Source organism: Diabrotica virgifera, chromosome 4, assembly GCF_917563875.1.
Source record: "Diabrotica virgifera virgifera chromosome 4, PGI_DIABVI_V3a".
Classification (NCBI taxonomy): Eukaryota; Metazoa; Arthropoda; class Insecta; order Coleoptera; family Chrysomelidae; genus Diabrotica; species Diabrotica virgifera.
Window position 1 is genome coordinate 28888149 of NC_065446.1, and position 12254 is coordinate 28900402.

General features: G+C 35.5%; 1 protein-coding gene across 1 annotated transcript in view; it reads left to right on the forward strand.

The window, feature by feature from the left end:
- The window catches only part of LOC126882970 (extended synaptotagmin-2-like), a gene marked incomplete at its 5' end in the record, with an annotated part of 104435 nt that overhangs the window by 65569 nt on the left and 26612 nt on the right, over positions 1-12254 (forward strand). Inside the window, 4 exon segments of the mRNA XM_050648097.1 lie at positions 1086-1172; positions 1229-1540; positions 5663-5756; positions 9967-10150. Of these exon segments, the coding sequence (XP_050504054.1) occupies positions 1086-1172; positions 1229-1540; positions 5663-5756; positions 9967-10150 (677 nt within the window).

The following is a 12254-nucleotide window of genomic DNA, read 5'->3' on the forward strand; positions in this document are numbered from 1 at the left end:
AAGTATTTTAATTGTTGTAGATGGACTTTACTGGAGAGTCGTTTGCTAACTTTTAGCTCTCTTAAAATTGAATTATTTGTCCTATGGTCGGTCCAAGGAATTTGTAGCATTCGTCTCCAACATAACATTTCAGTGGCGTCTATCTACCTTCTTTCAGATTGTCTCAATGTTCAAGATTCACATCCGTAGGTCACTATTGAGAATATTAAGCAGTTGATCAACCATCTTTAACGCTCTTGAAATTTGACAGTCCTTCCATATTGTGGTCATTTTTGCCGTGGCAACTTTTGTTAGATCACATCTACGTTTTATTTCTTCCTGTGGTGACTCTGTGTTTGTGATTAATGATCCCAGATGTAAGTATGAGCTCACAACCTCAAACCGGACAATTAATTGTGGTTATGTGTGGATGATTGTTATGTAATATCCTGGTAAACCTGCCAGGGTATAAAGATGAATAAATAGAATATGTTTGATTCAAGACCTTTTATTGTGATCATTTTCATGACACATTCACATGTTGACCATAGAGGTATATATTAACATAGAGGGAGCCTACTTTCCGCGCTTCCTGACGACAAGATCTCATGGACTGGTTTGCTGCATCTCTTTCTAACACATTGTATCGAAAATCTATGATGACATTCAGTGTGAATATAGGCACGGAAGAGGAGGAAAACTGTAGCAGCTTTACTATGCGTAAGAGTGAAACAGCACTAATCCAAATAAAAAAGATGGTGTCGTCACTTCGCTCTGAATGACACTCTCTCTATGCTAATATATAACTCTATGATGTTGACTGCCCCCTATGATGACAGGTTATGTCACCACCAGGCTCATGTCATGTTGGTTGCCTAACAGTGGCACCACATATACATATATGTTATGTAGTCTATCCACTATCATGATCTTTGTCTTGATATGTTTAATTGCAGACCAAATATTTGACTTTCGTCGTATAAGATCAATCAGCTCTGCTTGACTATTTGCGAGAAAGGCTGTGTCATTTGCGAAATGTACGTTTCGCTATCCTCTTACGTACGTACCCCAATTAATGTCAATTATTAATGTTTTATATGTTTTAGACTTTGACTGAAACACAGATGCTGAGAAACTCTAATTTACATACAGCTCTAGTTACTCTATTTTTGGATTCCTGTAAGAATCTACCAGTAAGTTATGCAAGCACCTTGTTGTCACAATATTAACAATTTTTTTATGTCTTTAGCAAGCTCGAATGTCAACGAAGCCAGATCCATACGCAACTGTAAGAGTAGGAAACGATTCCCAGCAAACAAAGGTTTTAATGAGGACAGTCAACCCTGTATGGGAGCAAGGTTTCACCTTTTTGGTTACCAATCCAGAAAACGATACACTATTTCTAAGCATAATGGATCACAAAACATCCTCCGAAATAGGACAGCTTCACTTTAAGATCAAAACATTGGCTACTAAACCTAATATGGTAATGAGCAAAGAACCATTTTCGCTGATAAGGTCTGGACCTGAGAGTAAAGTTATCTGGTCAATGCATCTTAGGGTAAGTTAATGTATGTACAGTTGCGGCAAAAAAATCTTTACAAAGTGTATAAAACGCATAAATCAGGATAATTATTATTTTAATTTTACAAATTAATTATTTTTCATATCATCCTTATAATCGATGACAAGCTGCATTCTCTTAGGCATGGATTGAGTAAGGTTAAAGAAATATTCTCCTTCCACGGTCACCCACAACCTCATTAACTCATCTTTCAACTGATTATGTTGCTGGGTAGACGCTCTTGAGCTTTATATACACTCCTGGCCAAAAAAATCGGGACACCTTAAAAATGGGTCATTTTTGATGTCTCGAATCTCCTAAACCTGTTGTCCGATTTTAGTGACTTTTTTAGTATGTTATAGCCTGTTTCTTTAAGAATCTCCATCTAGTAATATTGTTGCTAAACATTTAAATGTCATTATATACCGGGTGTAACAATAATACTGTGTTTTTTCCTCAAAGTTCGGAACACCCTGTGGAATATTCTAGCATTTAAAAAATATTGAAATTAAAACTCAGTTATAGGCTTAGGCTTTCTTAACATTATGTTTTTTGACTCATTTACTTATGTTGGATAATAAAAAAGTTAGGTACTTTTACTTAATTAGGTACAATTAGCCATGTTCTGCATCAATACAGGGTATTTCTAAATAAGTGCAACAAACTTTAAGGGTTAATTCTACATGAAAAAATAATAACAGTTTGCCTTATAAACATATGTCCGCAAATGCTTCGTTTTCGAAATACGGGATGCTAAATTTTTTCTTGCAAACTGACGATTTATTTATTGCTCTAAAACCGGTTGAGGTATGCAAATGAAATTTGGTAGGTTTTAAGATGTTATTATTTTACATTTTTTGACATACAACTAAAAATTTTATATTCACCATTGGCGTACATACAGGGTATATGACCGGGTTATATGACCCGTATGCACGCCAATGTTGAATATAAAATACATAATTGTACGTCAAAAAATGCGCAATAACTACATTTTAAAACACACCAAATTTCATTTGCATATCTCAACCAGTTTTAGTGCAATAAATAAATCGTCAGTGTGTAAGAAAAAATTCATCCCGTATCCCGGTAACGAAGCATTTGCAGACATATGTTCATAAATCAAACGGTCATTATTTTTTCATGTAGAATTATCTCTTAAAGTTTGTCGCGCTTATTTAGAAACACCTTGTATTGATGAAGAACATTGCTAGTTGTCAAAGTTGAACTTTTTCATTATCCAACGTAAGTGAATAAGTCACAAAGCAGAATGTTAAGAAAGGCTGAGGCTACAATTGAGTTTTAATTTCAATATTTTTTAAATGCTAGAATATTCCACAGGGTGTTCCAAACTTTGAGGAAAAATCACAGTATTATTGTTACACCCGGTATATAATGACATTTACATGTTTAGCAACAATATTCCTACATCGAGATTCTTAAAAAACAGGGCTATAACATACTAAAAAAATCACTAAAATCGGACAACAGGTTTAGGAGATTCGAGACATCAAAAATGACCCATTTTTAAGGTGTCCCGATTTTTTTGGCCAGGAGTGTATAACACCGGTTTATAGCGTCCTGCGCCTTCCGGTTCCTATTCTCCAGCCGCGTCGATCTGTCCAATCTCCTGGTCGGAGATCTCTCTCAGACATGGCTTTCTGGATTCCACTTATCCAGGTTGTTTTCGGTTTGCCCCTTTTCCTTCCTTCCGGGGGTTGCCATTCCATTATTAGCTTTGGGAGTCGATGTTCCTCCATTCTTTGTACATGGCCATACCAACAAAGTTTTTTTTTGTTGGACTTCTTCAATTATGTTTCTTTTTCTATTCATAATATCTCGTACCCGTTCATTCGTTATATGTGAGAGTCTGGAGATGCAGGCCGATCTTCGCCAGAAGTCCATTTCCAGTGCGAGCAACTTCTCTTCTGTTCGCTTATTCAGTTGCCAGGTTTCACATCCATACAGTACCACGCTTTTAAAGATGCTGTTATAAAGCTGTGTTTTCTTTTCTTTTGATATGGTTTTTGACCAAAGTAGTGAGTTCAAAGCTCCTATTACCTTCTTTCCTTTCATAATTCTTTCCTCTATTTCGAATTCTGTCCGAATCCACTTTGTTGGATTCTCGTTCCAAGGTATACATAATCAGAGCTTGGCTCGATAACCATATCATCCTCTAGTTGTAACTCACTTTTCTGTCCTATACACATTTATTTGGTTTTCTTTATATTAACATATTTATAGGCCCCATTTTTTGTATTCTCGAAACAGCCCGTTTGTCATAAATATTAGATCATCTTGATCCTGGGCAATCACCACCTGATCGTCAGCAAAATGCAGTATGTATAGTGTTGAGTGGTCGTTTAGCTGCATCCCCATTCCAGAACACGATTTCCGCCACTTATTCAAGACCTCATTTATATAGATTTTAAACAGTGTTGGCGATAAGCTGCATCCCTGTCGTAGTCCCTTATTCACCATGAAACTATTCGATAATCTGCTGTTGATTTTTATGTTTACTTGGATATTGTTATAGAATTCAAAAATAGACGGTTTAGTTTATATGTTATAGAATTGTTGCACTGCTTTTATTAAAGTTATATTAATAGGGGATTTTTCCAGGGCTTGCCATAATTTACAAAGTTGTACGGTATCATGTGCCTTAGTTAGATCGACGAATAATAGATGTATTTCTCTGTCTCTGGCTACTTTTTTTTCGTTGAGTTGGTTGATCGTGAAGATGTGGTCGATACAGGATCTTCCTGCTCGGAATCCTGCTTGTTCGATCTCTAAAGGTGCATATTTATTTTCTATTAGAGTTTTTAAAGTTTTCCCATATAATCTGCTAAAGGTGCTGGTTACAGTAATACAGCGATAGTTCTCTCTTGATCTTTACTTTTCATAATATGACGGCTATCCAGAAATTTCGTTACGTTTTGATGTGTAGCCGCTAGGGGCAGGGTTAGCGCGGCCATCTTAGCATCGTGGCGTTTCTCCGTCCAGTAGCTGCCCAGCCGTGCAAGCGCGAAGTCACTTTTTCTTCTCGTTATTTTACAACAGCTATTTGAAATGTGAACAGTGATGGGAGGTGGACGAAGAGATTACTTGAGTGGAGGCCGAGATTAGATAAAAGAAGTAGAGGAAGACCATCTACTCGTTGGACTGACGATCTCAAGAAATTGGATGCAAAGTCCTCAAAATAGAGCACAATGGACAAAAATGAGGGAGGCCTATGTCCAGCAGTGGACGCAAAGGGCTGGATGATGATGATTATGATTTGAAATGTGTGAATGATATGGTCCTTGTTGGCTAAAAACAACAAACTAATTGAAATTCATCGCGAAATTTCTGCTGTTTATGGGAACAGTGATCACTAAAAGTGGAGTGCTTCAATGGTGTATTAAATTTAAAAATAGCCAAACCAATGTGCACGATGAAGAACAAAGTAGACAACTAAGCATTGTGACTGATAAACTTGTCTCTTCAATTCAAGTGAGAGGTGTTTCCTCATCCGCCGTATAATCCAGATCTGGCACCTAGTGACTACCACCTGTTTCGAGCAATAAGACCAGGCTTGCAACGCAGCGCTTTGATGACGATGCGGAGCTATGGGACGGCGTTGAACACCTGGTTGAAATTTCAGGCGGCAGATTTTATGACAATGGTCTTTCAAAGCTAGTTCCCCGTATGATAAGTGCCTGAATTTGTTGGGAGATTATGTAGAAAAATAGTAACTTACTTTCTGGATAGCCTGCGTATTTCAGGCGTCCTCTATGGCGTTAAGGTCGGGCGAGTTACCCGGCCATTCCATTACGTGATCATTCAAGAACTTCATTACTCTCTTGGCCTGTTGAGATGGAACATGACCTTTTTCCACTGTTCAGGTGTCCAGTGCTGACATCTTTTTTTCGTCATTACTTTTGTAAACAAGGGCTTCTTTGCAGAACGTCGACTTAACAATGCTGCAATCTTTATGAAACAGGTGATGAATCGTTCTTTTTCAACATTACTGCACGCCTTACGATGGTGTCAGTCCTGTATGATGTTTTCTTGGAAACTAGCACTTTGGCTTCTACAACTTTTGTGTGAATATGTTTTTTAGTCATTTAATTTTTGTAGATCCTAAAACAAGGCGAAGCTACAGATGACGCACAACTTGATAATACAGATAAGTTTAAAAGAAGTATCTCCAACATTTCGAAATCTTCAATAGGTAATGTACATTTTCTCTTTCATATAAAATATTAGTTTTGTACAATAAGCTTTGTAATGATGCCCACATCAATATTATATTGCGATCTTACATGTTTGTCACTCATGTTATCCAGCAGATTTACATAGAATCAAAATACTCCAGAGCAATCTTTCTGAGAGGTTTGTAACATAATCAGAGATCGAGACCACATTTTCTTAGGTTGCATAAAATATAGGGTGCAATGTATTGAACTTTTCAGAAAGCTTCTACAATATGAATCGAAAGCCTATATAATGTAATGTATCCCATATAATAATGTGTACCATATAACATAACAACAGCACCATCTGTGTACCATCTATAGTGGATTATCAAAAGAAAACAGAGCCAAAGAGGGTGTAGCCTTACTAATACACCAAAGATACCAAAATAACATCAAAGGGTGTCAATATGTATCAGAAAGGATTGTCACAGCAAAAATTAGAATGGAGAAAGAAGGCCTGAACATCAGAGAAAAGAAAAGAATATCAGAGAAGATTGCTGATAATGAAATACTAGAAAACGATAACATCGAGGAAAGCTGGGAAAAACTCAAAAGTAACATAATTAACGCAGCAACAAAATCACTTGGAGAGAGGAAAGTAACGAATACCAATATATCAAAAAAGAAAACCCCATGGTTAGAGAGAGGAAGTGAAGATAAAATGTGAAGAAAAGAAGAAAGCCTTTTTACAATACAGAACACAACAAACACAACAGGCATACAACCACTATAAAAGAATTAGAAACGAAACAAACACTCTAGTCAGACAAATAAAAAGAGAACACTGGGAGCGTTTCTCAAAACAGATGGAACACGACTTCTACGGAACGCAAAAGGAAATATGGAGAATGATCAGAGGACAAAGAAAAGAGATGAACGAACTAATAAAAACGAAACACATTCAGAAGGAAACTTGGGCAGAGCATTTTCGATCTCTGTTTGCTAAAGATAACGATAACGAACCACCAACACCTGAAGTGACAACAAACGAAACAAATATTGAAGAAGCAGAGGTAACGGAAGCATTAAGGAAATTAAAAAATAGAAAATCACCAGGAGAGGACAGAATATCGAATGAACTTCTAAAGTATGGAGGACAAGACCTGACCAAACAATTATTAAAACTAATCCAAAAAATAATAGAACAAAACAGAATACCACAAGAATTGAGATCAAGCATCCTAATACCTGTCTTCAAAAAGGAGAAAAATCGGACAAGGAGAATTACAGAGGAATTAATTTATTAAACACAACACTAAAATTAACGACCAAAGTGATAACAAACAAACTGAATAAAATTATAACATTAGCAGAAGAACAACAAGGTTTTAGGTCGGGAAGATCATGCACCGACGCTATATTTATAATGAGGCAGATTCAAGAAAAATCGTTAGAATACAACAAACCGGCATACTTATGTTTCGTGGACCTTAAGAAGGAATTTGACAGGGTCAAATTAAAGGACGTTATCCATTTATTGTACGCAAGAGAGGTACCTCTAGAAATAATTAAAACGATCGAAAATATCTACCAGAACAACACAATAAAAGTAAAAGTAGATGAAGAACTAACTGACCCAATTGGATAAGACAGGGAGATTCCCTGAGTCCTCTGTTGTTCAACCTGATCATGGACGAAATAATAAAAAAACTAAGAACAAAAAAGGAGACCAAATGGGAGAAAAACAACTTAAAATAATCTGCTATGCAGACGACGCAATACTAATCTCTCAAAGTGAAGATGATCTACAACGTATGCTGCACGAATTTAATATAACCGCTAGAAAATTTAACATATTAATTTCCCCAAAAAAGACTAAATGCATGGTTATAACAGCATATCAAATAAGGTGTAAATTAGAGCTGGAGGGTCAAATAATAGAACAAGTTATGGAGTTTAAATATCTAATCATCACACTATGCAGCTACGGAAAGCTCGAAACAGGAGTGGAAGATCAGGTGAATAAAGCAAACAGAGCCGCAGGTTGCCTGAATGAAACAATATGGAGAAATAAAAACCTCGGAAAAGAAGTGAAAGGCAGAATTTACAAAACAGTCATCAGACCAATAATGACATACGCGGCAGAAACACGACCTGATACAGAAAGGACAAAAAGAATGCTAGAAACAGCAGAGATGAAAACATTGCGAAAAATCGATGGTAAGACGATGTGGGATAGAGCTAGAAGTGCAGATATACGAAGGAGATGCAAGGTGGACAACATTAATAACTGGGTGAAAAGAAGAAGAGTAGAATGGAACGACCACATAAACCGAATGACAACAAATAGAGTAGTAAGGACGGCGAGAGACGGTTCCCCAATAGGAAGACGATCAGTGGGAAAACCAAGAAAAAGATGGAATAACAACTTACTGGAGGCACATTGAAAAACAGACAGAGTAATACAGAGTAATGTCTATATAAAAAGAAGAAGAAGAATATAACATAACGCATGATTTAGCGTAACTAACTATGTGGTAATGATTTGAAGACAAATATACACTATCACTGGTGTGAAGACGTAAGCTTTTCAACCTAGCCCTAGAAGACGTCTTCAAAACTACAAATTGGTCAACCTATGGCATTAACGTTAACATTAACGTTACTACTGGTCAACCTATGGCATTAAAATTAATGGCGGTGGCGCCCAAAATCCGGACAGCCAAAATCCCGACGGCCAAAACACGCGACACGCCAGAATCCCAACATGCCAGAATCCCGACAGGTCAAAATCCCGACATGCAACAATCCTCGCATAAGCAAAAATCCCGACCACTACATTTTGAATATTTCTTGTTTCCTTTTCAAATGCAATACCAAATCATATTGTAGATATATAGAGTATTGAAATTGAAAAATTAATTACTTACTAATAAGTACGGGTACTAATTATTATGTATTTTAAAAGAAAAAATCATTAAACACTTCATTTTATAATATAAAAGCTATACTTACTGAAATGGAAGGTTGTAAGTGACATGATAATATCTATTATATGAAAGTAAAATTTAATTCAGTATTTGGTTCTACATATATTATTCTACTATATATTGGCAAAAAATAGTTATTTATGATATAAGTGTTAAAAGTACACGTTTAAGGCACGCCTTAAAAATGTATTTTTTAACACGCATATCATACAATATTTTTTCTACGAACAATTACAGGACAATTTCTACAAAAACTTTTACTTGAACTTGACTGACATTCCATTTTTATATTTTTTTGACATTACATCAAAATTGTCTATACGGTCAATACGAATTGCAGTGCCTTAAAAATATTTTAAAGCACTAGTGCCTTAAAGTAGCATTTTTAACGCACGCATGGAGTGCTAAAAATTGCATTTTTACACGTTTGTAGAAAAAAATAATTTAATTCATATACCCATGTTAGAAATTTTATTTAGAAAATTAGTTCATATTAAATGGTAAATACTTTTGTTTAGTAACAAAACTAAAAAACAGATAGCCATAAACAAAAAACCAGAAATAAATGACATGTAATTATATCTTAAAAAGGAACTTATCAAACTTGTCGGGATTCTGGCGTGTCGGGATTTTGGCCTGTCGGGATTCTGGCGTGTCGGTATTTTGGCCGTAGGGATTTTGGCTGCCGGGATTTTGGCTGTCGGGATTTTGGGGTAGACCCATCTACGTGGGCCAAATCCTGAAACTTGGCAAAGAGAACCAAAGTGCGGAAATTACTAGAAGAGCTAGACTAGCATGGGCAGGATTTGGAAAATTTAGTTGGATACTTAAGAACCTCAAATACCTCAATACTTGAGGAGCATCAACCAGTGCATCATGGCATATGGATGTCAAACCTGGACCCTAACCAAGACAAATATGAATAAACTAGCCACAACAGAAAGAGCAATGGAAATAGCAATGTTAGGTATAGGACTGTCAGATAAAAAAAGCAACAACTGGGTAAGATCAAGAACAAAAATCGAGGACATAGCAACAAAAATTGACAAAATTTAATGGAGGTTCGCAGACCACACCGTCAGACAAAAAGACCATCGTTGGAACACAGCCTATGTCCAACGATAGAAAGCTCAGAAGAAGAATAGAAGAATTATGTGGTAACAAAATTAGTATGAATGTTGGCATTTTCAATTTCATTAATGCTCAAAGTGTCGTTCTTCACAAAATATATATTCCTTTTTGCACTTTTTTTTAGAAAGCTCAAATGCGGTTTTGCCGCAATCTAAAGAAAATCTGGATGAAGTTGAGCCAGTTCTAGATCAGGATCAAGAAGCACCAGTTGAAGAAATTTTAGAAGATTCTTCGTTATCTGCTCTTGGTGGTGCGCAACCACTAGATGGCAACGAGCTTCTATATCATCGAACACCAAGTGTAACATCGTAAGTATTTTCTGCTCCCCTTCTTTTTTCAATTTTTTTATCAATTTCCAACTTTCTGCGCTTCTGAATCCTCCTAGATATGTATTTATTCGTTGGCAGTTTCTTTCTCAAGACCCAAGACTTAATACGAACAAGACGCAAAATCACTTATTTCTACTACTCGATGGTTAGTGATGAGCAAAACAAGAACAAGACCAAGACCAGGCTAGTCTTGGTCTTGGTCTTGTTCTTGCAAGCTTGGTCTTGGTCTTGCAGCTAAAAGGCAGTATTGGTCTTGTTCTTGGTCTTGCACTAGCCGGTCTTGTTCTTGGTCTTGGTCTTGCTGCAAGAGTCTTGCTGGTCTTGCTTTTTTGGTAGTAATAATTTGAACCAAACAATTTCGAATAAAATACACAAAAATCAAATATTTTTTTACTTTATTTAATATAATTAACTTTTTTTATAAACTAACTAAAACATACTTTTTAGTAAATACATACTTATTTATAGACCTAACACTATAACATAATAACTAAACCTAATGGGGAGTTATAAACGCTTAATTCTGTAATTTGTTATCTTGCAGTTCTTTAATTTTATTTAAACTACATTGCTCTCGTAGCACGAGTTATTCGCACTTTTTATTTTCACATATTTTTGGATTGAATACCCATTATGACATTTAAAAAGTTGAAAATATTCGGATGTGGGTAGTAAAAACTAGAATTTAAAACACACTGAAATGATTTAAATAAACCGCATTTCAAGTGCGGCACATACTATTTGTAGTACTGGGCCTTTCTGGGGAAAACCTAGATTCTTCCAAATAGTTTTCAACTATGATATCAGTAATAGCTATTTGTATAACAAGGGAGGAAAGTGTAACTTTTCCTCCCGAGAATGAAGTTTACTGCCCGACGCGTAGCGGAGGGCAGTAATCATTCAAGGGAGGAAAAGGCACTTTACTCCCATGTTATACATATGGTTTTTCCACCTTCCTCAAATAACAAGTAATTTTGTCATTTTTACTTAATTTATTTATGTAACTAACCAACAAAATTTATTAGAACTAAAACAACAAGTAGGTACAATATAACTGTCAGCTGTCAAATATAAGTCAAATTATTAATGTAAACATTGTTAAATCAAAATAACAATTTACTGTTTTTTACCATTCTGCAAAATATAGGATGTTTTATAAATAAACGTTAAAATGTATAGATACTCCGTAATAGAAAATAGATATTATACAGGGCGTCAGTAAGTTATATTTCATGAATGAAATATTATGACGTCACTTTTACTTTTCCTCCCTAGGGAGGAAAAATATTTTCCTCCCTAGGGAGGAAAAGTACAACTTTGCTCCCTACAATCAGGTCCGGAAAAGTATACTTTCGGTAGAGGTAGGTGGAAAAATTCTTTACGCGTTTGTCATCCGGGATTTTCACAAATAATTCAACTTCCAACTTTCGTTGACTGTAAAAAATTAATCCAAAAAATAATTTTAAAAATTTCCCAGTATCGGAATTTTTGTCATTATATTCAGAAACTGAACCTAAGTTTTGGATTTTGCGATACCAGGCTTGATACATTACAATCGACAACCAGTTATTTTTTATTCAGGCCACAATGCTTTCACAGCATTGTGAATCCCCTTTCAAAATCTATTATGATATTTTTTGGTATTAATTTTAAATTTAACGACCTACATTTTTCCTCGATTATGCGAAAAGAATTGAAATAAGTGTCAGTATTTTTATTAGACAAAAAAGCGAAAACTACTGGTACATAAAAACCGTTTTTAATGGCTTTTTTTTTAATGGATTTCCCTATCTATAATTACATTTTTTTGTCTTAAAAAGTAATTTCAATTGTCCTTGAACTGTCGTCGTTTGAAAACTTGCCTTCTGGACACTTTGAAGGTTGAGAAAATGCAAACCGTTTGACTTAATCAAAACGACTTTATATAACCAAAATATTATGTATTTTAAAAATTCGATATTGTTTAAGGTTTATTACAATGTCAGTATATCTCTGGCTCGTGTGAATAAGCACATAAGTCAACAAATTATCAAAACTGAGATATTATGTACTTAACGTTAAAATGTAATTCCCCGGCCTATGC